At 46.9% G+C, this 26,587-nt stretch overlaps 1 protein-coding gene across 3 annotated transcripts in view; it reads left to right on the top strand.

Moving 5' to 3' along the window:
- Positions 1-26,284, top strand: part of LOC140393662 (acidic mammalian chitinase-like) — a 47,829-nt gene extending 21,545 nt beyond the window's left edge. For all 3 annotated transcript variants that reach the window (XM_072479947.1, XM_072479948.1, XM_072479946.1), the window contains 7 exons: positions 4,304-4,460; positions 5,984-6,108; positions 11,746-11,863; positions 11,976-12,158; positions 23,186-23,302; positions 24,350-24,491; positions 25,885-26,284. In XM_072479947.1, the coding sequence (XP_072336048.1) occupies positions 4,304-4,460; positions 5,984-6,108; positions 11,746-11,863; positions 11,976-12,158; positions 23,186-23,302; positions 24,350-24,491; positions 25,885-26,081 (1,039 nt within the window). In that variant the 3' untranslated portion in view covers positions 26,082-26,284. The remainder of the gene's footprint in view (positions 1-4,303; positions 4,461-5,983; positions 6,109-11,745; positions 11,864-11,975; positions 12,159-23,185; positions 23,303-24,349; positions 24,492-25,884) is intronic.
- Positions 26,285-26,587: the final 303 nt, after the last annotated feature.

The following is a 26,587-nucleotide window of genomic DNA, read 5'->3' as shown; positions in this document are numbered from 1 at the left end:
GACACTTGAGGATTGTTGGATGCGAGTATGCCATTTTGGAGGGGGTGGAGCATCACATGAACAGCGTCGCCCCCGATTTCGGCCCCAACAGGGATTCTCTGGCTGATCGGCAAGTGCGATTTCTGCGTCGGAGACCAGAGAATTCCGCCCATTCCTGTTCCAGACGAGCTGCATTCTCACCCCAGAGTCTCCTCCAACTGCTCTCTGCAACGCTAACAGCTCATTGGTTGGTGTCCTCTCACAGTGACAGAACACATCAGTCAAGCCAGTGTCTCCTTGGTAGTGAGGGTGTCCCCACAATGTTCAGGGCGACCATCACTCAACCCAGTCATTGCGAATGTCTGATCACAACACATATGACCCAATGGCGAGACCCTTATGAGCAGTTTGAATCTGCAGCCGTGAACACTAAACTTCAGAGCACACATGTCTCAGGAGGAACAGGGGTCAGGAGAGATGCTCGCACAACAGCACCCTGATATTAGCCTTATCATTGAGACTTTGTGAGCTGCCTTGACCCAGATGGGAGTCAGACATTCGCAGGAACCTCTTTGAGGAACAATGCGCTGTCCCCGCTGAAAGTCATCAACATCGTCCTGTAACATTGAGCCTATGGACACCCCGTCCCTCCCCATGACACAGCAGAATTCTCCATCGGCCGGATCCTCTGGTCCACCAGCAGTGCACCGTGGGTTTCACAATTGTGTGGGGTGGCTACAATGCGGAACGCCATTGGCCGGCTGTGGGAGCGGAGAATCCTGGTGCTGGCGGGGGCGCCCCGGGCTGGAAAATTCCGCTGGTGGAGCAGAAAATCCTCGCCCTTATCTGTGAGTGTATCTGAAGAGCTGGTCATTTACTTCAGGAAGCAAAGTAATGTACACACCCCTGTCGGCATCAACGGGGAGACCCCTCCCACCCGGCTTACTCACTCTTCCAACTTCTTCCATCGGGCAGGAGATACAAAAGTCTGAGAACATGCATGAACAGACTCAAAAGCAGCTTCTCCCCCGCTGTTACTAGACTCCTAAATCACCCTCTTATGGACTGACCTGATTAACACTACACCCTGTGTGCTTCACCCGATGCCGGTATCTCTGTATTTACATTGTGGTCCTTGAGTTGCCCTATTATGTATTTTTTAAAATTCTATTTTCTTTTCATGTGCTTAATGAACTGTTGAGCTGCTCGCAGAAAAATACTTTTCACTGTACCTCGGTACGCGTGACAATAAACAAATCCAATCCAATCCAATCCAAGTCTCGAAGAATCCCATGGTTCTTGCGTCCTGATTCGCCTGACCCCGGTTGAAATGGATGTAGTTGGGAGCCCTTATGAAGCACTTATCAGCAGAGGCTTGTAATTCCACAATGGTTACAGAAGGAGCCTGGATCGTATGAAATTTGAGGACAGTTGTGAATTCCAAAACCCCAGTCACTGGATGTCCTCACAGTCCCTGTGGCGGCAACTCTTGTAGACGGCTGCACAGGTGATCCATTGTATCCCTGGACAGGAAAAATCTTCCCCGACACTGGGTGTCGCTCATCCACAGGAAAATTGGATTGGATTTATTTTATTGTCACGTATACCGAGGTACAGTGAAAAGTATTGTTTTGTGTACAGTCCAGACAGATCATTTCCATACATGTAAAAACAGAGGACATACATAAATACACAATGTAAATACGTAGACACAGGCATCGGGTGAAGCATACAGGGTGTAGTGTTAATGAAATCAGTCCATAAGAGGGTCATTTTGGAGTCTGGTGACAGTGGGGAAGAAGCTATTTTTGAGTCTGTTCGTGCGTGTTCTCAGACTTCTGTATCTCCTGCCCGATGGAAGAAGTTGGAAGAGAGAATAACCTGGGTGGGAGGGATCTTTGATTATACTGCCCGCTTTCCCCAGGCAGCGGGAGGTGTAGACAGAGTCAATGGATGGGAGGGGGGTTCATGTGATGGACTGGGCGGTGTTCACGACTCGCTGTTGTTTTTTATGATCTTGGGCCGAGCAGTTGCCATACCAGGCTGTGATGCAGCCTGATAGGATGCTCTCGATGGAGCATCTGTAAAAATTGGTCGGAGTCAATGTGAAAATGCCGAATTTCCTTAGTTTCCTGAGGAAGTATGGGCGCTGTTGTTCTTTTTTGGTCAGAGTGTCAACGTGGGTGGACCAGGACAGATTGTTGGTGATTTACACACCTAGGAATTTGAAGCTGTCAACCATCTCCACCTCGGTCCCGTTGATGCTGACAGGGGTGTGTACAGTACTTTGCTTCCTGAAGTCAATGACCAGCTCTTTAGTTCTGCTGACATTGAGGGATAGATTGTTGTCGTTTCACCACTCCACTACGTTCTCTATCTCCCTCCTGTACTCTGACTTATTGTTGTTCGAGATCCGACCCACTATGGTCATGTCATCAGCAAACTTGTAGATGGAGTTGGAGCCAAATTTTGCCACATAGTCGTGTGTGTGTATAGGAAGTAAAGTAGGGGGCTAAGTACACAGCCTTGCGGGGCACCAGTACTGAGGACAATCGTGGAGGAGGTGTTGTTGTTTATCCTTGCTGATTGTGGTCTATGGGTCAGGAAGGCAAGGATCCAGTTGCAGACGGAGGAGCCAAGTCCTAGGCTTTAGAGCTTTGATATGAGCTTTGCTGGTATTATAGTGTTGAAGGCAGAGATGTAGTCAATAAATAGGAGTCTGATGGGTTCCTGGTGCTGTGAAGCAGCAGTTCTAACCATAGTGCCACCGTTCTGCCCATCTTCACTGACTACTGTGCTGGCCATTATTTTTGGATTTGTCCCTCATCAGTTCCCAGAATGGACAAGATCCCACATGGCATTTTCCCCACTCAGCCTGGACAAGTGGCCACAGCTTGGGCAACCCAACTGTCTCCTGAGCTCTCATGTTGGGTGTGGACTTTTGTCCCAAGCTTCACTCAAAGGTTTAGCACATAACCTGGTTGTGGGGGGCGGGGGGGGGGGGGGGGGGGGAACATGTTCTCGCCCGCTCGGAGAATCGTGCATGGAAACCATGGCACGCACAGAATGGGGAGATCGGTGCACCAAGGATTAACTGCTGATTGGTAATCAGGGGCACTCATACATTAGTAGTGAGTTAATAAGCATAATTGGCTTAGCTGTCAGTCTGAGGAAATGTTAATAGAGGCATGTCTTCCCGTGGCTCAGTGGTATAGGTCAGTGAATTGGTAATGCTCTGTGTTCCCTGGCCAAATCCAACCACACTGCGTGTCTGGCAAAGTGATATATTATGGGCAAGACACTGGAGGGATCGCTGCTGCTATTCCTCTACAATCTTCTCGATTGGATTTTTTTTGCACCCAGCTGGGACGTCAGACTGGGCTTTGATTTTACAGTTTATCCAAAAGTGGTGCCTCTGGCAGTGTGGCGTCTTTCTTCTGAACCATTGATGTATCTTTCTGTAATCCCCGAAAGTACTGTCAACACTGAATTTTCACCATTTAGAATGTAACTTCAAAATAACCCCATCAGTGAGAATCACCACAGCCGTCAGTCCCCCTTCCCCTTCTGTAACAGTCACCAGCAGCAAAGAGCTGGCTGCTAAATTAAAGGTTAGAAATGCATGAACAAAGAGCGACACGGTGGCGCAGTGGTTAGCGCTGCTGCCTCACGGCGCCGAGGACCCGGGTTCGATCCCGGCCCTGGGTCACTGTCTGTGTGGAGTTTGCGCATTCTCCCCGTGTCTGCGTGGGTCTCACCCCCACAACAATAAGATGTGCAGGGTAGGTGGATTGGCCACGCTAAATTGCCCTTAATTGGAAAAAAGAATTGGGTAGTCTAAATTTATATAAAAAACAAATGCATTAGCAGATTCAGATATTTAACCCAGAAGCCACTGTTTACTTTTGTAACAGACGGCAATGCGTCACTTTCAGAATTAAGGAGTGAGTCTGTGTTTCAGCTGGTGTCAGGAATATAACCCAAAGCAAAGGAATGTAAAATAAAACCCAGTTACAGATTTATCATTGCACAACTACACCTCAGTTAAAAAGATGTTAATTTAGGTCGAAAAATATTCAGAAAGAATTTTGGAATATTAAACATAATGTCAGAATAAGGAGGCACTGTTCCTGTGGAAAGATTAAACACACATTTAAATTTTTAAAAATGTTTTCAGGAATTGAAATAGAGTGATGTTTAAAATTAGCATGTTAAGTGTTCAAAGAAACAATACTGGACAGTCAGAAATGGTCTGATTGTGAAAAGGAAATTTACAGATTTAATGCTTTTTCTATTCCAACTTTCCCATGGTTACATCTCCCAGCATTGCAATTACAAAGGAAAGCCGGGAAAAGTTCAGCAATTCTATCGTGACTTTTCTGCGGAAGCACAAGTTCGATGGTTTGGACCTGGACTGGAGGTCTCCTGAGCATGCATGCAAGTCACCGGAAGATAAACAACGTTTCACCCTCTTGGTCAAGGTGACAGGTCTCAGACTATCATCTTTAATGTGACGTCTTGTAAAGACATTTAGAGATGATCTAAAGACAATAATGTCGGCTCAATGCCAGTGAGGGCCACACCTTCATGATGTTATGGGCCAGGGTTTAGAGAATCCCAAAGTGTATCATGGAGTTCACCTGACCCACAACTTTAAATAGATTGTGGTTATGGGGAGCACACGGACCTACTCTGCAGGTGTGATGCAACAGAGATCTACAGTACTTTTAAATGAAAACAATGTTTATTTGTGAAACTAATTACACTTTATAAAACCACAGTAAACATCTTAACAACTATCAACACCAATAAATCCCCCAATGAATACAGTACTCTATAAGGAACTCTTAATTTTTCCTTGCAACATCCATAAGACAAAAAAGATCCCTTTTTACAGAAAGACATCAGGTTTAACATCTCTACTGAGAGCAGTTACCACTTTGAAATCACCAAATGAACATTCTTTAGCTTGCAGAGATTCACACACATCTTGCTGTGATTGCAGCTTCTCCAAACCTAAAACAAAACTTAAACACACCCTGTAGCAGAAAGCCCAAAGCAAAAGTAAAAGCAGACCGACAGCCCAGCTCCACCCACACTCTTACACCACTGGTAAACACACATTTCTTAAAGGTATATCCACTACAGCTATTTTATAAACCCCCATTTCTTAAAGGTACTCTCACATGACAATGAAAGTAACTGCTGGAAGAGCAGTGAAAATGACTCGGGCATATTTAGTTTAAACAGGACCTCAGGGACGTGCACAAGGTATCAGATATAATAAATTTGATGCATTACAATTACATTTCGTGATGAGAGACGGACAGTGAAATCTGAAATCGGCAAAGTCTGATGTTAGGCAGGGTAAATGGAATTGAACCCGTCATCCGCAATGGCAGTTCTCTCCACTGTATTCATTGAAAAAAGTGTCAGGCATGGGTTCCATGTCATATCGCTGACAGACGGCTTCTGATTTGCCCACCCAATTATCACCTCAGCACTTTGATGGTCCGGTCGCTAGATTAGAAGTCTTCCCCTGAACACGGCAAGAACATGGATTTGCCTGGAAGTCATGAGCATTATTCACCCAGGGTCACCCTCTAGTACCCCGCCGGCGCCCTCTTGCAACACCCCACTCACCCCCTGGGCCCCCCCCCTCCCCTGGCAGCCCAGTGGCAAGCACTGAGATCTCTGTTCAACCCCTGCACACACTCCCCCTGTCGATACTGCGCTGCTCTGTGGGAGCTGAGCTTCCCTGGGAGTACCGCTCATCGGGAACATGCTTTCTGAGAAAGAAGTGCAAAATACCATTGCGTCCAGCGTTTACATTAACGGGAAACATGACTCAGGCCTTTCTCGTGATATTTTCTGCTCCACCACCAAACCTGCCGACGTAGATGGCATTCACCCGACGCAAATAGACTGACAATTAGAACTGTGACTGCAGGAATTAAGAACTAAAGAATGTTTATCACCATTAACTATTGCTTATTGTTTATAGGAATTGATGGCAGCCTTTAAAGCAGAGGCAAAGAAATCCAAGAAAAAGAGACTTTTACTGACAGCTCCAGTTTCATCGCATGTAAATGATATCAAAGCTGATTATGACGTAGCTACAATTTCACAGTGAGTAAACAAAAAATCTTTCGTTCTGGATCATTTACAATATTGTAAACAAACCAAGCCAAAATTCACCTGCTATTCTCTAAAACAGCTGCATTGGAGGTCAGACAGGGCTTTGATGAAGAGTTTATCTAAAAGATGAGCCCCTGACAATGCAGCACTCCCTCAGTACTGCAGTGAGGAGTCTTGTGTGGCTCTCAAACCCAACACTTTCCGACCAAGAGGAAACTCCCGTTTTCTGAGGAATTGGGAAGGTTTCTGTAAACCGGGTAATTATAGTCAACGCTCAATTATCACCTGTTATATTCGTGTGCCGCAAAGAGAAAGGTTACGGAGGTGCTGCATACTTGGATTTCTTCAAACATGATGCAAGGTTTATTCAGGAGATGTTGCACAAAAAACTTGCACAAACTCTCTGCTCGTGTCACAAAGGATCACGTGATATTCCACCAGCAGGGATGTATCACTTAGAGAAATAACCCCCTCCTCCTTTACATCTTGAGTACAAATTATAACTTTTTTTGACTTTTAAACAACAGACCCAATTATATATTAGATACATTATTTTGCATCATTGTCTTTTTACGTATATGCAGATTAATAAGACTGTCGTTCAAATGGACGTCTATTTCTTTTGGGTTGCTCTTGACGTTCTGGAACCTGGCTACTCAAGGCCTTTGTAGTGTTTTCTTTTTCTTCTGTAGGTGGGACTTCCTGTGAAGTTACTTCAGTGTCTGTCTCCATTAGTGTTGTCGATTCCTCAGAAACAGAATCTGAGTTTGGCTTTGTGCTCAGTCTCTGTTTAGAGTATAACTGCTCAGATTTTCCATTATGGAAATACTTCCTGGAAGGTTTCAGCGATTTCACTTTGTGAAGCTATTAGTTGGTTCGTACGATGTCACCAAACTTTCTCGTCATCCGTCGGTACGGTGTGTGGTACCGGACTTGTTTTTGCTATGTTCACAACAGGTATCCATTTCCCATTTCCAGTGTAGCTTCTTGCCAGCACTCTCTCTCCTTGACTAAAGGGGTGGCTCGGTAGCACAGTGGTTAGCACTGCTGCTTCACAGCACCAGAGACCTGCATTTGATTCCCGGTTTGAGTCACTGTCTGTGCGGAGACGGCACATTCTCCCCGTGTGTGCGTGGGTTTCCTCCGGGTGCTCCGGTTTCCTCCCACAAGTGCTGAAAGACGTGCTGTTAGGTGAATTGGACATTCTGAATTCTCTCTCTGCGTACCCAAACAGGCGCCGGAGTGTGGCGACGAGGGGATTTTCACAGTAACTTCATTGCAGTGTTAATGTAAGTTTACTTGTGACAATAATTTTTTATTTTTTAAAAATAAATTCAGAGTATCCAATTCATTTTTTCCAATTAAGGGACAACTTAGTGTGACCAATCCACCTCCCCTGCACATCTTTGGGTTGTGGGGGCGAAACCCACGCAGACACGGGGAGAATGTGCAAACTCCATACGGACAGTGACCCAGAGCCGGAATCAAACCTGGGACCCCGGCACCGTGAGGCAACTGTGCTAACCAGTGCGCAACCGTGCTACCCTTACTTGTGACAATAATAAACATTAATGTGAACTCTCCATTTTTAGAGTTTTGTTTCCTCCCAGCAACCTGTGCTCATCGTTGTCGTTTGACAATCTCTGAAGTATTAGGTGGTATCAAAAGGTCAAACTTTGTCCTCAGCTTTCATGTGAAGAGCAGCATTGCTGATGAACTCTGTGTCATTGTGTGTATGGTGTTCAGGATGACATCAAGACGTTATTCAGTCGTCTTGACAATGCACTTTGGTCCTTTGGTGTCTGATTGATGTTTAAATGACTGAATGAATCTCTCGGCCAATCCATTTGTTGACAGATGGTAAAGAGCTGAATTTGATGTGCTGTATCCCATTTCCTTTTCAGTAGACTTCAAAGTCCTTGTAAGTGAATTGACTTCTATGTCACCACCTGCTCCTCTCTACCAAATCCTGCAGATTTTTCATCCAATTTCTCAAGTTTGTTCTGGCATCGTGGATTTCATAATCATGACTTACGACCATTTAGAATGTACACCAGGAAGATGTGTCCCTCCACTGGACCAGCGTAGCCTATTAGTATCCATTGCCATGGCGGCATCGACCATCCCATGGATATCTGGGTTGAGTAGTGGAGGATTTCTTAGTTTTGCACAGGACAGACATTGTCCCACTTTCTCTTCAATTTGAGCATCTAATCCTGGCCACCAAAAATAACTCCATGCCAATTCCTTCATTCTCACCATACCAGGCTGTCCCTCATGTAGTTGGCCAAAGATTTTATTATGCAAGTTTGAAGGAATAATCACTTGGATTCCCCTCATATTAAAAGTCCATTTTGGATCTAAGCATCGCCCCTCGACATTCAATGGCATTATCATCGCTGAATCCTGCACAATGAATATCGTGGGGGTTACCATTGATCAGAAACTGAACTGGACTAGCCATATTGATACTGTGGATACCAGATCAGGTCAAAGGCTAGGAATCCTACAGCGAGTAACTCACCTCCTGACCCCCCAAAGCCTGTCCACCATCTACAAGGCACAAGTCAGGAGTGTAATGGAACACTCTCCACTTGCCTGGATGAGTGCAGCTCCAACACTCAAGAAGCTTGACACCATCCAGGACATAGCAGCCACTTGATTGTTCCCCCTTCCACAAACATTCAAACCCTCACCACCGACGAACAGTGGCAGCCGTGTGTACCATCTGCAAGATGCACTGCAGTAACTCACCAAGATTCCTTCGACAGCACCTTCCAAACCCACACCCACTACCGTCTAGAAGGACAAGAGCAGCAGATACCTGGGAACCCCACCACCTGAAGGTTTCCCTCCAAGTCATTCACCATCCTGACTTGGAGATATATCGCCGTTACTTCACTGTCGCTGGGCAAAATCCTGGAGTTCCGTCCCTAACAGCACAGTGGGTGTATTTACACCCCAAGGACTGCAGCAACTCAAGAAGACAACTCACCACCACCTTCTGAAGGGCAACTAGGGATGGGCAATAAATGCTGCCTAACCAGTGACGCCCGCACCCCATAAATGAGTTTTCAAAAATGTTTTGGGAATACCCAGAAACGTTGTTGATCGCCCCATACTGACAAGATGCCTCGTTTCAGTCTTTGAATTTGTTTATATACATCTCCTGAGTGGTCTTGAACTTTGTCTATCACCTTGTGGACTCATTTCGCAGCCTTAAATGTTTTCTTCCTCTTACACATCTTAGCATTGGTGAAATTTGCCATGATCAGCATGTTTTGGCAATATGGCCCTTTTTGCCACAGGTTTTATCCTTGTTTTCTCTACTCCACCATTCCCCTGCTGAGTGTCCAACTTGTGCACATCAGTGCCATGGGCGTACCCTTGCAAACTTGTTTTTGCTGGTTTCCACCTTGTGGATCGTCACGCCAGCTCCTGTCTGTGAAGCCTCTTACGCTGTTAGCTCCATTGGCGGGCCAATTTCTACAGCTGATTTAAGTGTTCAATCATTTTCAGTAATACGCTTCCTCTCAATACAGTCGTTGCAGAGTCCACATACCAGCCTGTCACCAAGGGTGTCACCTAAGGTTGCACCAAACTCGCAGTATTTTGCTAACCTTCTTAAGGTCGCCATGAATTGTAAGATGCTTTCACCTTCTTCCGGACTATGGCAGTGGAACCAATACCTTTCTTCAATTATAAGTGGTCCTGATGGGAAATGGTCTTCCAACATCTTAATCAATTCATTGCAGGCCTTAACTCCTGACGTTGATGGATGGACTAAGTTTTGCATTCGCATAAAAGTTTTACGCCTTACCGAGCTGTGAAATGTTAGGTTCTCTGATGTTTGATAAGCTATGAGATAAAGTAGAAATCTCGCTTCATATGCGTTTCAGGTCTCTCCATCTTCATCAAATGCATCCATTGCGTCAGTTTTCCCGAACATTTTGTACAACCGGCTCCCAGGGTCTGTACTTCTTTAAAACTTCCTCCCCCCCATTTCTGCTTTATCTATGAAATAAGGGGTCTTCCCAATGCAAATTATTATTTTCTCCTTTGCCTGGCCTGTGGTTTGTCTAATTTGAGTGGTATCTTGCACAGAATCATACTTTTTAATCCCCGTTCCCGCAGACTGTTTCACTCCGCCACGTGTGTGGTCTCTGCAAGTCTACCCACTTCAAACGGCAAGCAAGGTTTTGAAACTTGTGTTCTGCTTACTCATGTTGTGCTTCAATTTTTTTCAAACCTTTCTGCATCCGCGCTGTTCCTTCGATTGACGTTTGAATCCAATTCTGAGAATCTTCTCCTCCACTCTCATCTTCGTTTTCACTTTTCTCATCGACAGTTTTCGTGCCTCACCGGTTTTCTCTTGCCTCGATCCTCATCGCCAAATTTCATCTTGCCTCAATCCTCAGCGCCAGTTTTCAGCTTGCCTCAATCCTCATCGCCAGTTTACGTCTTGCCTCATTCCTCATCGCCAGTTTTCTCTTGCCTCAATCTTTCATTGCCAGTTTTCATCTTGCCTCAATCCTCATCGCCAGTTTTCTCTTGCCTCAATCCTCATCGCCAGTTTTCATCTGGCCTCAATCCTCATCGCTAGTTTACATCTTGCCTCAATCTTCATCGCCCGTTTTCTCTTGCCTCGATCTCCATCGCAAGTTTTCATCTTGCCTCAATCTTCATTGCCAGTTTTCTCTTGCCTCAATCTTCATCGCCAGTTTTCATCTTGCCTCAATCCTCATCACCAGTTTTCTCTTGCCTCAATCTTCATCGCCAGTTTTCATCTTGCCTCGAACCTCATTGCCAGTTTTCTCTTTCCTCGACCCTCATCGCCAGTTTTCTCTTGTGTCGATCCTCATCGCCAATTTTCTCTTTTGTTATATCCTTAATGTTCCACAGAGAGAAAAGGTGTGGAGGTGCCACACACGTGGGTTTCTTCCAGACACGTTGCAGGCTTTATTCGGGAGATGTTGCTCATCCAGTACAAGTTGGGTGAACTAAAACCTGCGCAAACTCACTGCTCACGGCACCGCAGACCACTTAACGTGCCATCAGCAGTATATATTACATAAGTGCATAACACCACGATTTTAAGTTTTGCTCAAAAGACCCTGCATAAAAGTGGCAAAAAATCAGCACAGTTCACCTTCTCCTTTCTGCAACATTCACAAGCAGAAAACTAATGGGGACAAAATTCGACCCAAACAAGAGTGAAGGAGTTTTATTCACCGTAACCTCTGGAAGTTTTGGATCGTGTTCATTTTTATTGCGGCACCAAAGTGCTCTCCCTTACTCCCAATCATGGTCCAAGCAGCCATTATAAATCCTATTCTTCCTCGTTCAATGGTCCTCACTGACCACCATTAAACTATCGATTAACGGTGCTTCCTATTGGACTAATTAACTGGCATCAGGCAGCAACAGGGAAACATTTCTGAGTGAGAGTTTGACACAAATAACATATTTTGAGGCAGATCTTTGCAGAAATCAGCAAGTGATTGAGGGAAGGGGGAGTGGCATTGAAGCCAGCGACTTCGAGAAAATAACTTCAAGGACCGGGTCCCATGGTGTACTGCTGGTGGCAGTCTCTGATTGTAATGCTTCGTTTATTGTTTTCTGAAACAGATATGTCGACTTTCTCTCTGTGATGACGTTACGTATTCACAGTATAGTGGATAGAGTCACGGGGCACAATAGCCCGCTCCATCGTGGATCTGCAGACAAAAGTCCACACCGTAATATTGTAAGTATGCCCGCGAAAAAAAGTCAGCATCTATGTTTCATTATTCTCGTCATCATTTAATATTCCAAATGATTGGAGGCAGACGTTTTTACCTTGCTCTATTACTTTGCAGGATTATATTTTAAAATACTGGAGGGACCGAGGTGCAGCGGCAGAAAAGTTACTTGTGACATTTCCAACCTTTGGAAACAGTTACATCCTTACCAGCTCCCAAACAGGGATTGGCGCTCCAGTATCTGCATGTGGGAAATCTGGACCATACACTCCTGAACCCGGAATCAAAGCATACCAGGAGGTGATTATGCTGCAAATGTTTTGGGGTTATTATATGATCAATTCTTCACAACTGATTTTCATAGATTATCATTGAATTTACAGTGCAGAAGGAGGCCATTCGGCCCATCAAGTCTGCACCGGCTCTTGGAAAGAGCACCCTACCCAAGGTCGACACCTTCACCCCATCCCCATAACCCAGTAACCCCACCCAACACTAAGGGCAATTTTGGACACTAAGGGCAATTTATCATGGCCAATCCACCTAACCTGCATATCTTTGGACTGTGGGAGGAAACTGGAGCACCCGGAGGAAACCCACGCACACACGGGGAGGATGTGCAGACTCCACACAGACAGTGACCCAAGCCGGAATCAAACCTGGGACCCTGGAGCTGTGAAGCAATTGTGCTATCCACAATGCTACCGTGCTGCCCCATTTTAAGTGGAAAATGATCAGGAATAAATTGTTTCAAATCATTGTGGTATAATTTCATTGCTGGTTCTGTTAAAAATGAGAATTCTGTTTCGTAAATGCAAAAATATGTGTATGTACACAAGTATGATTTATTATATACACCTGGAATCGGGTACAAACAGGTGGAGGAACAAGGGAAAGTTTAATTTTCCTGGAAACTGTAAGATTTTATTTCTCCAGAAATAAATCAGTGGATTTATTATTTTGGGGGTGTTGACAGCTTCATCCAGCCCTGCCCAGGATCAGACAAGAACTCTGCAGTCACGTCATGGAGAGTTAGAGTCATAGTCACAGCACGGGAAGAGTCCCTTCGAATCATCAAGCCCACTCCAGCCATCAAGCACCTGTTTACTCTAATCCAGTTTTCCCACACTTGGTCCGTAGCCTTGTGTGCTATGACATTTCACGTGCTCATCTAAACGCTTCTTAAAGGGTTCCCACCTCCACCACCCTTTCAGGCAGCGAGTTCCAGATTCCCACCACCCTCGGGGCGAAAAGGCTTTTCCTCACATCCCCTCTAAACCTCCTGCCCCTCACCTTAAATCAATGTCCCCTGGTTATTGACCCATGCCCCTTATAATTTAAACACCTCAATCATTTCCCCTCTCAGCCTTCTCTGTTCCAGGGAAAACAATCCCAGCCTATTCAGTCTATCCTGATAGCTGAAACGCTCCAGCCCAGGCACCATCCTGGTGAATCTCCTCTACTCCCTCTCCAGTACAATCACATCCTTCCTATCATGCGATGACCAGAACTGCACACAGTACTATAGCTGGGACCTAACCAGCGTTTTATACAGCTCCATCATAACCTCCCTGCTCTCATATTCTGTGCCTCGGTTAACATATGCCTTCTGAACCACCTGATCTATCTGTCTTGCTGCCTTCAGAGATCTATGGACAGGCTCCCCAAGGTCCCTCTGGTCCTCTGCACTCCCTAGTGTCCTACCGTTCATTGTGTATTCCCCGGCCTTGTCAGTCCTCCCAAAATGCATCACCTCACACTTTTCAGGGTTAAATTCCACTTGCCAATGTCCAGCTGACCAGCCCGTCTAAAAGTCATGTAATCTGAGATTTTCCTCCTCAGATTACAGCAGTGTAAGCTTTAGGCTTTTTATTAGGCCTTTGAGGTATAAGCCCCGCTAACCAAAAAGAAAACTCTTTGGTCCAAATTTTTAACTTCTAGCACTAAAGTGCCCAGTTGTGTTTGACCTACAAGGTATGTGTAATATCCCAGTCAGGACCTACAGGGTGGGAATGCCGGTCTTCCCCGTGCTCCTTGCAGAGTCAAGCTCCCCTGATAGGGGCGGGGTATCTCAGTTCCCCATTGGATGTAAGGTCTGCCAGTAAGCAGAACCAAGCAGGAACCCGGTAGGGGTCTACCGGGATGTGTAAATATATAATTTGTAAATAAAACTTTGTTCTAATTTTACTCGGTGTGGACTCACGATGTTCTTATTAAACTGGCGATGAGGATGAAACTAGTTTGTTGTCGCGCTGCAACCTGCTTAACAGAGCCACATCCCCGATTTACTGGAGCCAGGTTCAGATTTATTTGCCTCGCCACCATACCTCTGTTTGGATAGTCAGATGCATTTGACGCCAGTCCAGATGTACCCGCCGACAGCGGGAGGGTCAGCGTTCCAGGTGCCCGGATCGAGGTAGGCATCAGCCTCGGGGCCGGACGTTTCATCTGGATGATCCAGAAGAGGCCCAGGATGAGGTTGAGATGCAGCTGAGCTGTTTGGCAGAGCCCCGTGCGGCTCCTATTCACGGTCTCGTACAAGTGAACCGTCATACGCGCCAAATGGAGCTGGATACGGGAGCAGCGGTTCCTGGAGTGGTGGAGAGCACGTTTGCTCTTATCCAACAAGGAATGTGTACTCTGTCTTTGGTTGACGCTCGTTTGGCCACTTGTACAGAGGGTCCACCCTCACTCCGGCCGTTTAGTATGCCTGCCCCTCATTGTTGTGCAAGGAAGCGGCCCCAGCCTGTTGGGCTATGATTGGCTGCACTTGTTGCAATTGGATTGGCCGCATATCCACTCAGTGGGGTCCGGCAGTCTGTGTGCGGGACTGAGCAAATTCCCAGAGATTTTCCAGCCGGGTTTGGGAACCATTAAAGGGGCCGTGGCCAAACTCCAGATGCACCCAGCCCGATATTTTTGTGCCCGCCCGGTTCCCTACGCTACAGTGGCGAAGGGGCAGACTGTACTTCCGAATTTGGAGGGGTTGGGCATTATTCGACCTGTGCGCATCGCTGATTGGGTGGCGCCAGTGGTTCCCATCTTGAAACTGGATAAGAAAGCCCTCCCTCCAGTGACTATAAATTTACTCTTATTTACAGTTGGAGCACGGTGAATCCTCACGGAGAAACATCATGATTAATATGCACAAGGGTCTCTATGGTGCACCCAGCTTCCGTTCAACGTCTCCTTGGTGTGTGCGTCATGGAGAACATATTGCGTGGATGGCCATGCGTTGCGGTTTACTTGAATGACGTGCTAGTCACAGGGGCCAGAACCGCCAGGCAGTGTAGAAGCAGTTTCCCTAATACAGGGTCTGCCTGCGTCACACGAAGTGCGTGTTTCACACAAAAGAAAGTGTTATATTTGGGATATCGGGTGGATCGAGATGGACTGCACCCGGTCACTGAGAAGGTACGGGCAATTAAAATAACTCTGCTATTTTCTTGGATCAGTAAATTATTATGGGCGCTTTATCCTAAATTTGGCTACCGTCCTAACCCTCCCCTCCACTTGCTCTTGAAGAAACAGCCTCGGTCTTGGGGCAAGGCCCAGGATGGTGCATTTAACACGGTGAAGCGGCGAATTTCCTCTGCAGGGGTGTTGACACATTTTGACTCCTCAGAACCGATGTACGTCACGTACGATGCTTCGCCTTACGATATTGGGGCAGCTTTATCCCATCAGATGAGCGACGGCCGTGACCGTCCAATAGCTTTTGCCTTCGGACGCTGGCTGTGGCTGAAAGAAAGTATGTCCAGATCGAGAAAGGGAGTCTGGCCGTCATATTCGGCGTAAAGCGATTTCACCAAGACGTCTGTGCGCTGCCATTCTTTAATCATCACCAATCACAAGGCATTGCCAGGTCCATTCCACGAGGACAAGTGATTCCACCAATAGCGGCTACGAGGATTCAGGGTTGGGCGCTGTTATTGGTTGCTCACGAATACTCTTTCGAGCACCACCCAAGGACCCACTTTGCACAGGCTGATGCGCTGAGCCGTCTTCAGCTGCAGATCGAATCCACAAACCCTCGTACGGCTGGCAAAACGGTCTCCATATTGAATTTCATGCATTCCTTGCCCGTCACTGTCTCGTGTGTTTGTGACTGAACGCAAACCAACTCAGTACTTGCCAAGGTGCGACATCTGGTGCTGTGCGGTGGGCAGCATCGACAGCGACCAAGGAAGTTGAAAGCTTTCTCCTCACAATTGTTGGAGCTAACCGTGGAGGACGGCAACCCCCTATGGGGCACCTGGGTAGTTGTCCTGGCAAAGGGGCAGGCTGCTGTGTTGAAAACCATCACAACAGACATCCCGGAGTGTCCGAAATGACGACGCTAGCGTCTGGTGGCCAGGCTTGGGCAAGGATCTCAAGACGTTGGCCCAGCATTGCACCATCTGTTAGGAGCACCAGACGCTCCCCGCACGCGCCGGCACCCCTACACTCTTGGAGTGGCCAGGGTATCCTTGGGCACGCGTACACCCACTCAAAGTTGCTGGAAGTCCACAAGATGGCGCCAATCACTTCCCAGGCGATCGGCAAGTGATTGCACATTTGTTTTTCCACCCATGGAATCCTGGAGGTACTTGCGACCGATTACAGGGTCTCTTTCACGAATGAAGTGTTTGACGCTAAGGTGAAGAGCAATGAGATTCGCCACGTCCGCACCTCCCCGTACGATCCAGCATCGAATGGTTTGGGAGAGAGGGCAGAACACATGGTTAAACTGGGGCTCAAGGCACAGACGTCCGGCTCGATGGGTTGATAAGATTTTTGTTCTTGTACAGGACCACGCCGCACGCAGTAACTGGGGTAGTCCGTGCTGAGATTTTAATGGATCGTAGACTTTGTACACGACTGAGTTTGATTCTACCGGACATCGGCGTGAAGGTGCGCCGTAACCGAGATTTGTAAAGGCGTTGCCCAGTTTAATGTCGACACTTTGAAGCTGACGACGCAGTTTTCATTCATAGCTTCAGACAAGGTGCTCATCCTTCAAACAGGACCAGTCTCTTACCAAGTTCGGGTCAGCGGCAACTAATAAGATGGCACCTGGATCGCATTCACTCATGCTGGGTGCTCCCTTGTCAAGTGCCTCAATAGAATCCTGCCTTCTATCCTCCAGTTCCATTGCTGAACCAGCCAGCTGTGGCGCCTCCAGTCTCTCTCAACGGCGGCATGCCCAATGTCGTGTCTTCCGACTCCGAGATGGAGACTCAGACATCCGAGGTCTCGGATGCCGACTCCGTATGTTCAGCTGTCTCATTAGGTTCCTGCCGCAGACGGCATTCACCAGAGCGGTGTACCCCGACTGATTCGGCACGTCAGCTCCACGAGGACTTACTGGAGCCGAAGAGACTCCAATGTCCTCCGCCTGCTCCTCCATCTCCATCTCATCGCTCTCCGAGGTGGGTCTTCGGACTTTGTGGGGGGTGGGGGATACAATATCCTGCATGGGACCTACAGAGTGGGGGTGCTTGTCTTCCCTGTGCTCCGCAAGGAGCACCAGCTCCCCCAATAGGGACGGGGTATCTCAATTCCCGAGCGTATATAAAGCGGGGTGCACACAGTGGGAAAACCGTGCCCAATGCCTCTCTTCTTTAACCTGTGTCCAGAAGAGTGAGACCCCAGAAATCATGACATCGCTGTGCCAACAAGAATTACAATTTCTCAACTTTTATCCCTCAGTTTCCCATTCCTCCTTCCTTTTTTGTAAATGTCCAAATTCACATCTCCAATTAATGTAGGATGCAAATCATCTGGTGACACCCACCTTTGCAACAACCCCTGCTCTATGGGTCATAGACTCTAGAAGTTTACATTCCATCACAAACAAATGTACGTATCCTTTCAGACACAGCCAAATAATGTCATATTCTCGAATCAACATATCTTAACCCAAGCCTCATACTAAAGCCATTGAAATCAACAGTTACAACGTAGAACAAAGAAATGTACAGCACAGGAACAGGCCCTTCGGCCCTCCAAGCCTGCACCGACCATGCTTCCCGTCTAAATTAAAATCTTCTACACCTCCGTGGTCCATATCCCTCTATTCCCATCCTATTCATGTATTTGTCAAGATGCCCCTTAAACGTCACCCTGCTTCCACCACCTCCTCCGGCAGCGAGTTCCAGGCACCCATTACTCTCTGTGTAAAAAACTTGCCTCATACATCTCCTCTAAACCTTGCCCTCGCACCTTAAACCTATGCCCCCTAGTAATTGACCCCTCTACCCTGGGAAAAAGTCTCTGACTATCCACTCTGTCTATGCCCCTCATAATTTTGTAGACCTCTATCAGGTCACCCCTCAACCTCCTCCGTTCCAGTGAGAACAAACCAAGTTTATTCAATCTCTCCTCATAGCTAATGCCCTCCATACCAGGCAACATCCTGGTAAATCTCTCCTGCACCCTCTCTAAAGCCTCCATATCCTTCTGGAAGTGTGGTGACCAGAATTGAACACTATGCTCCAAGTGTGGCCTAACTAAGGTTCTATACAGCTGCAACATGACTTGCCAATTCTTATACTCAATGCCCCGGCCAATGAAGGCAAGCATGCCGCATGCCTTTTTGGCTACCTTCTCAACCTGTGTTGCCCCTTTCAGTAACCTGTGGACCTGTACTCCTAGATCTCTCTGACTGTCAATACTAATACCACTTCCTATCATAATATCAGGCAATATCCTAGGGGCTGGTTTAGCACAGAACTAAATAGCTGGCTTTTAAAGCAGACCAAGGCAGGTCAGCAGCATGGGTTCAATTCCTGTAACAACCTCCCTGAACAGGCGCCGGAATGTGGTGACTAGGGGCTTTTCACAGTAACTTCATTGGAAGCCTACTTGTAACAGTAAGTGATTTTCATTTCAGAATAAAGGTTTTCTCTCTGGTACAGATTATTTAAAGCAATGTATGGTTTGCTAAACACAGATTCAGGCTGCTTTCAGCTATTCTTTCAAACTGATTTTAAAACAAACACCTCAGGGCATGATTCTCTAATCCTGAGGCTAAGTGTTGACGCCGTCGTAAATGCCGTCACATTTTACGATGGCGTCAACAGGCCCCCAGGAACAGCGATCCTGCGCCCTACAGGGGGCCAGCATGGCACTGGAGCGACTCACGCAGCTCCAACTGCCGATACCGGCGTCAAACGGGCGCCGCGGGTATGCACATGCGCGCTGTGACCAGCACGAATTCGCTCATGCACGCTGCGACCGGCGGCAACTCGCGCAAGCGCGCAAGTTTCCTTCTCCGCGCCGGCCCCGACGCAACATGGTGGAGAGCTACAGGGGCCCGGCGCGGAGTTAAAGAAGCTCCCACTAGGAGAAGCTGGCCCGCCGATCGGTAGGCCCAGATTGCCCCACCAGGCTGTCCCCCGCAGGATGGGCGGCGAGGTCCCACCGGGTAGGACCACATGTGAATAGCGCCGGAGTGACTCGGCCTACCTCGGTGGCCTCTCGGCCCTAACGCGTGTGGAGAATTGCCGGGGAGAGCCGCGTAGAGCGGCCCCCAACCGGCGCTGCGCCAACCGGTGACCGGAGAATCGGCGGATCGGCGTCGTCGCGTGGATTGCGCCCGGCCCGGCGATTCTCCGACCCGGGCCGGGGTTAGAGAAACCCGTGCCTAATTGTATTATGACTATTAAAACAGATTCAGCTCAAGACTCAAAGAAGCTCCATCATAAAACAAATTTGGTTCTTCACAAAGAACTGTTCACACATTTCCCTACTCCCTTGATTGTCAATTGTCGAACAGGAATTCCAAACTGCGCCATTTAATTTTGAACTGTGGTTACCAAATGAAATTGAGGTATTACAGATTCTTCAAATGAGTAGAATTATCTTGCAGAACTGGCAGATACTTACAACAAAGAAACATAGTGCAAAGATTGATTCAACTAACTTTACATTTGACCTTGCTTAAAGAGTTACCTGAGTGAACACCGCCCTTGGTTTGAGAAACCATTAGAACCTTTGACTGGATGGGTGAGATTTTCTCCATTGTCGGCGAAGGCTTCGGGATGGATTCTCCGATCACCGACACTGAAATCACGTTTTACGACCAGCTGGAGATTTATATGCAGGAATCGGGGCTGTCGCCGCCATTTTTCCGATGCTCCGCCCCTCAAAAACGGTATACTCAGCCGTCGGGACGGCCTCAGGATGTCACCCGAGACCCTCCCCTGATGCTCCGCCCCCAATGGGCCGAGTCCCCGTCGGCGTGGGGCGCCTGTCCTCACAACTTTCGGGGACCTCACGTGGCAGTTGTGGACTGTGTCAAGCGCCGCTACAGTCAGGGAGGGGAGCTGTTCCACTGGCAGGGAAGGGGGGGGGGCTTCAGCGGGGGCTGGCGGCACTGGTGGGGGTAGTCCAGGGGTGGCAAAGGGGGCTACAGGGGGCAGTTTCTGGCAGGCCGGGTTCGTGCATGGCCGGCGACATGTTGTACGGTGCGGCCGCCACTGGCTGTCGCCATGCGCATGCGCGGCCACAGTCCCGGCCATTCTGCGGCCGTATCCGCAGGTTATGCGGCGTGGCTGCTAGCCCCCACTGGCCGGAGGATCGGTGAGGGAGCGCTGCCAACGTTTTGGCCGTAAGACCAGACGGATCCTGCGGACATAGCCGCACAATCGGAGAATCCAGCCCACAATGTCTGCGGGGTGTACAAGCCCTCCCCCAACAATGAGGCCGCTGATGGCATTAATGGCATTTTCCGTCATATGGTGCGGGATTTTGGAAAAACTAAGGCAGGCAAGTTCCCACCTCGTGTCGTTGGTAGCCAGCCCCTGAGACGCTCGCCCAGCCACTTAGTCCGCGAATTGATGATCCGGACACCATTGTTATAGGCCACCCAGCTCACAGCATGCAAACGACAAAACAATCCTCACCCAGGTGCACCCCCCGCAGCCCCGCCCTCCCACCGTACGCGGGCTGACTTGCACTTTCTGTATAACTGATGTGTTACACTCTGTCTTAATCCCTGATTAAAGTTGATATATCTACAATCCTGATCATCAAATCAACTAGCTTTTGAAATATTAAAATCAGTGCATTTCCCTGACCTCCCACTCGAATATCAATACAAACTCCACTGAAATGGAACAATTGAACTGTGATGACATAGTTCCTCCAGGAATTTTGTAAATTGTCCAGTAATACTATGTTTGGACATCTGAAAATCCTTCATAGAAATTTCAGGTTTAGGTCGCTCCATACAACAGGGGCGTCATTCTCCGACCCCCCACCGGGTCGGAGAATCGCCGGGGGCTGGCGTGAATACCGCCCCCGCCGGTTGCCGAAGTCTCCGGCACCGGATATTCAGAGGGGGCGAGAATCGCGCCGCGCCGGTTGGCGGGCCCCCCCGCTCAATTCTCCGGCCCGGATGGGCCGAAGTCCCGCCGATAAATTGCCTGTCCCGCCGGCGTGGATTAAACCACCTTTTGAACGGCGGGACAAGGCGGTGTGGGTGGGCTCCGGGGTCCTGGGGGGGGGCGCGGGTCGATCTGGCCACGGGGGATGCCCCCACGGTGGCCTGGCCCGCGATCGGGGCCCACCGATCCGCGGGCGGGCCTGTGCCATAGGGGCACTCTTTCCCTTCCGCCTCCGCCACGGTCTCCACCATGGCGGAGGCGGAAGAGACTCCCTCCACTGCGCATGCACGGGAATGCCGTCAGCGGCCGCTGACGCTCCCGCGCATGCGCCGCCCGGGGATGTCATTTCCGCGCCAGCTGGCAGGGCAACAAAGGCCGTTTCCGCCAGCTGGCGGGGCGGAAATTCCTCCAGCGCCGGCCTAGCCCCTCAATGTTGGGGCTCGGCCCCCAAAGATGCGGAGCATTCCGCACCTTTGGGGCGGCGTGATGCCCATCTGATTGTCGCCGTTTTGGGCGCCAGTCGGCGGACATCGCGCCGTTTCGGGAGAATTTCGCCCCAGGTTTCAGAGACATCACAATGTTCTTCAAAAACAGTGAGCATTCACAGTTAATTAGCGCAAGGCCCACAGAAATATCATTAACATGTAATCTGGTCCAGTGATGTTGTTTATAGGAAGGTCAGGGCATGAGATTAATTCGATGTTCTGAAAATGCAGATAAGGATTTATTTTAACATCTGATTTGAGAGTAGTGCTGGGAGCAACATGGCAGCCTCTCAGTAAATCCACAGTTTCAGCCTTCCTCATGTGCTGCATTTGACATGGAACCCACAGCCTCTGGCCTCAGACTGTTGTTAACGGAGACAAACACAGACCGGACGGGTTATAAATGTAATGAAAAGTAATGCATGAAATAATTTAAAATTCCTCAACGACACAATGCGCTGATTTTCCTAAATGAATTGATGGACCATCATTGGGAGCAGGGTCACTATTCTTCAATCTGCTCGTGGAGTTCGCCAGGTGTGTGGAAGCAGAAAATGTGTCAAATTATCACCATGCATTCAGAAAAACAGCAAATGCCACTTCTCAGTACGTCCCATATCCTCCCACTGTGCTATCATAATCTACAGCACAGATCTACATGCATTCAGATATACAGCAAATAACAAAGAACAAAGAAAAGTACAGCACAGGAACAGGCCCTTCGGCCCTCCAAGCCCGTGCCGACCATGCTGCCCGACTAAACTGCAATCTTCTACACTTCCTGGGTCCGTATCCTTCTATTCCCATCCTATTCATGTATTTGTCAAGATGCCCCTTAAATGTCACTATCGCAAGTGCCACATTTCAGTGCTTCCCATATTGCCCACATATCTACAGCACAGATGACAAATTAATATATATATATTTTTAAATTTAGACTACCCAATTCTTTTTTTCCCAATTAAGGAGCAATTTTGTTTGGCCAATCCACCTAGCCTGCACATCTTTGTGTTGTGGGGGTGAGACCCACGCAGACGATAAATTAACATTGTATCTGTCTATATATGAGATGTATGTCAAAACGATATCTATTGCAGAAAGTGAAAAATAGATTTTCGTACCATACAGAGCTCCGCTCATTCATAAAGTCTACAGTTTGTTTCTTTGGAAAAGAATTGGTGCAATGGTAAACGCTCCATCCCTTTGTGGTCGTCTTCACTGTCAGCATTAAAAAGATAATTCCACGCACATTTCAGACTGAATATCAAATTCTGTTTATTTGGTTACACAGCTTGCCATTTTTTAAAGATTCTGACTTTTTTGATAACTCTTTGACATTCTTCTCCTACGATTAGAAATTGTATTTTATTTATTAAGAATATAATTTGATTAGAATATAAATGGGATTGAAACTATGGGAGAACGGCATTCATTTGACATGTTAATGCTACTTATTCTTATTGATTGACAGATCTGTCCATTTTTGAAAGGTGCTACCAAACAAATGATTGAAGATCAGAAGGTTCCTTATGCATTCAAAGGTAATGAATGGGTCGGATATGATGATCGTGAGAGCTTCAAAACCAAAGTAAGAGTTTTGAATTTACTCCATAATTTCACACATATTCTCTCAGTATTCAGTTTACAGTTCATTAATAGCATCAGAGATCGACACATATCACAATGAGATAATTTTATGAAAGAAATTTGAACAATGGGGCTTTTATCAATCATCCCCTCAGAGGCCGGCAGTACTGTTCACAGAAAAAACAGCACCGACTGTGTTGTATTATTTAGATACAAGATAAGGAGCCAGGTTAATATTTCTCGGCTGTAGTAAAAGCTGAAGAAAGCTTACCTTGTCTGGTGAAAGGGATTGTCCAGTGATGACTCTCACAACTGTGAATGTTGCCTCACGTGGATAGATCTCACTCTGCACGGGACCATGTGTAACATACTATCAAATTAGCATTTCTCCTGATATAGGACGTAATCACATATTTCATACATGATTTGAATACGAAAATGTAAGAGTTTGCTTTAACTGATAATCTGCTTTGATCATGACAAGATTTCAATACTAATAGATCCCCATAAATAAGTGAGCTGGGGTGGGCTGGGTACTGTAACATCATTATCACAGCGAAGGGACATCCAGGAGTCGGTCACTCCCGAAGTTTTCACTTCCGAAGTTTTGTCCATCCCCGCAGTATACAAACCAGAGGGTTCCGGGAAGGGGACCTTTCCGCTCAGTCTTTCCCCGGGCTGTGGTGTCGAGAACCAGCGGACGTGGACTCAGAAGACGGGCCAGATCATTTTGGGCTGGGATGAGGAGGAGCTTTCTTACTCAGAGGGTGGTGAACCTTCGGAGTTCCATGGCACAGTGGGCTGCTGTGTGTTCAAGAGTGAGATCGATAGATTTCTCTATATTAAAAACATCAAGTTAAGAAACTGGTGTTGAAGGTGAAGATCAGCCATTCCTTGAATGGTGCAGTGGGATAAAATGACTGAATGGCCTTCTGTTCCTATTTCTAATATTCTTATCTGTCTCCCATTTTATCTTTTCAAGGAGAAGTACAACATTGGCATCAAAATACCTATTTTATTTAGTATTTTTACATCTATTTATCTGTAGGTTCAGTGGCTGAAGGACAATAACTTTGGAGGTGCCACATTGTGGGCATTGGATTTGGATGATTACAGTGGAACTCACTGCAATGAAGGACTTTACCCTTTGACCAATACATTGAAGACTGCTCTTGGCATTAGTAATTCTGGTAAATTATTAAATGTTATGCAATTAAACATGAACTGCTTCACATTGCTGCTGTGTGTAATATTTCAACAAATCTTGCGTCTGCATGTACTTCCTGTGTCCAAACATCACTTCCTGCTGTCATACTTGAGCCTACCATTATCTATTTAAATACTGATTTCCACATTTAGAACGCACACTGCCTCTATAAACTCTCCCCCCTGTAACCACACACTCAGGGGCGACGCTGTCATTGCTTTTCTTTATTTCTTTATGGGATGTTGGTGTCACTCGAAAGGCCAGTGTTTGTTACCACCCCTCATTGCACCTTGAACTTTGTGTCTCACTTTCAGAGGCCATTTAAGAGGCAAACACATTGTTGTGGGCCTGGACTCACATGGCGGTCAGACCAGGTAAGGACAGCAGATTTCCTTCCCAAAGGGACACGTGTGAACCAGATGGTTTTCACAAGAGTCAACAATGGCTTCATGCTCACCATCAGGCTTTTATTATTATTTTTATTGAAATCAAATTTCACCCTCTCCCTTGGTGGGATTTGAAGCTGGGTCCCCAGAGCATTACCCTGGGTCTACCACTAGTCCAGTGCCAATACCACTACTTCACCACCTCCCCAGACACACTCCCATCAGGGGTGACGTTATCATGTCTCAGCACGGCACCTCTCTGTGCCTGACCTATACGGGAAAGAAACTCCTCGACATCAACCCACTCTCCTTCTCTGCTCCCCAAATGACTGTAAACTTTGCAATTTTACTGCCAATAATATCAAAACTGAAAGGCATTTTGCAAAATTTATACTAAATTGCTTGTTTCTTAATGAGGATTGTGTAAAATCACCAGCAACTAGGTCAATAATCCCCCACTGAATAGATCGGATTTTTCGCTTCCAATGCAGGGAAAAGCAAAGTAGACGCCATCGGCACCTCTCCATTTTGGAATGCCGTTTCTCTTTCCCTTTCCACTCTCCTTTTTTCCTCTCCACTCTCTGGGCAGAATTTTCCATTATGTTCGATATGTGTCGTTTTTGGGTGTGAAAACTGATATTAGCCAGATATCACAACATACTTTCAGGAAGTTCAGGAAAAAAAGCATTTGCAACTGTTTCAGATTGCACCTGTGGGCATGCCAAATTTCCTTAGTTTCCTGAGGAAGTATAGGCGCTGTTGTGCTTTCTTGGTGGTAGCGTCGACGTGAGTGGACCAGGACAGATTTTTGCTGATGTGCACCCCTAGGAATTATAGGCTGTAATGTTTGAGTTCATCGCTTCCTCTGCTCTCCTTAAACATATATGTCCATTGACCAAAACAATAAGGGCAAAAATCATGAACGGGACATGAGGGAATCAACTGGAAGGAGACTTACACTTAAATTATTGTTTACATTTTGTTTTGCAGGATGTGTTTCATCAGCATTTATGAAAACCCCAAAGGAAGTTGAAAGCATGCTATTGTGCGGGAACAAAGCTGATGGGATCTATCCTTTTCCAAAGAATAAGCAGAAATTTATAAATTGCGGTTGTGCAGAAAGCCATGTTCTGACTTGTCCTCGTAAATTGAAATATAATAATGATTGTCACTGTTGCATCAAATAATTGATGCAACAGTAATACACAGATTAGATTCCAAATATTGCATCATAATGAATGAAGAGATAAAGTTTGCAAAAATGATAATTGATTTGATAATGAGCTAGTTTGACATTGCATTGCCAGAACACAATATAATAATGTTTGATTGCTTCATCAGTAACCACAGCTGTATTTGAATTCAATAAACTGATTCTTATAACCAATAACTTTCCAGCTAGGAAAGATGATTTATCATTCAAATATAAATAGCTGAGAATTACGCAAAGAGAATAGTTTGACTGTGTGTTATTGGAAGCAGCTGCCATTGTGAGATTTTAGAATCAGCCTCTGGACACATTAACCAATCACCTTGCTTGAATGATTCAAGCAAATTAACTGTCCCGTATTTTTTCATTCCCTCTTTCAGCTTTTAACTCAAACAATTATAAAATGAGACTGTAAGTTGTTGTGGGCCAGGGTTTAGAAAACTCCAAAGAACATTATGGAGTTCACCTGACTTCTAACTGTTT

The sequence above is a fragment of the Scyliorhinus torazame genome, chromosome 17 (genome assembly GCF_047496885.1).
Source record: "Scyliorhinus torazame isolate Kashiwa2021f chromosome 17, sScyTor2.1, whole genome shotgun sequence".
Classification (NCBI taxonomy): domain Eukaryota; kingdom Metazoa; phylum Chordata; class Chondrichthyes; order Carcharhiniformes; family Scyliorhinidae; genus Scyliorhinus; species Scyliorhinus torazame.
Note: the sequence above shows the minus strand (reverse complement) of the source record. Positions and strands in the feature narration are given on the sequence as shown.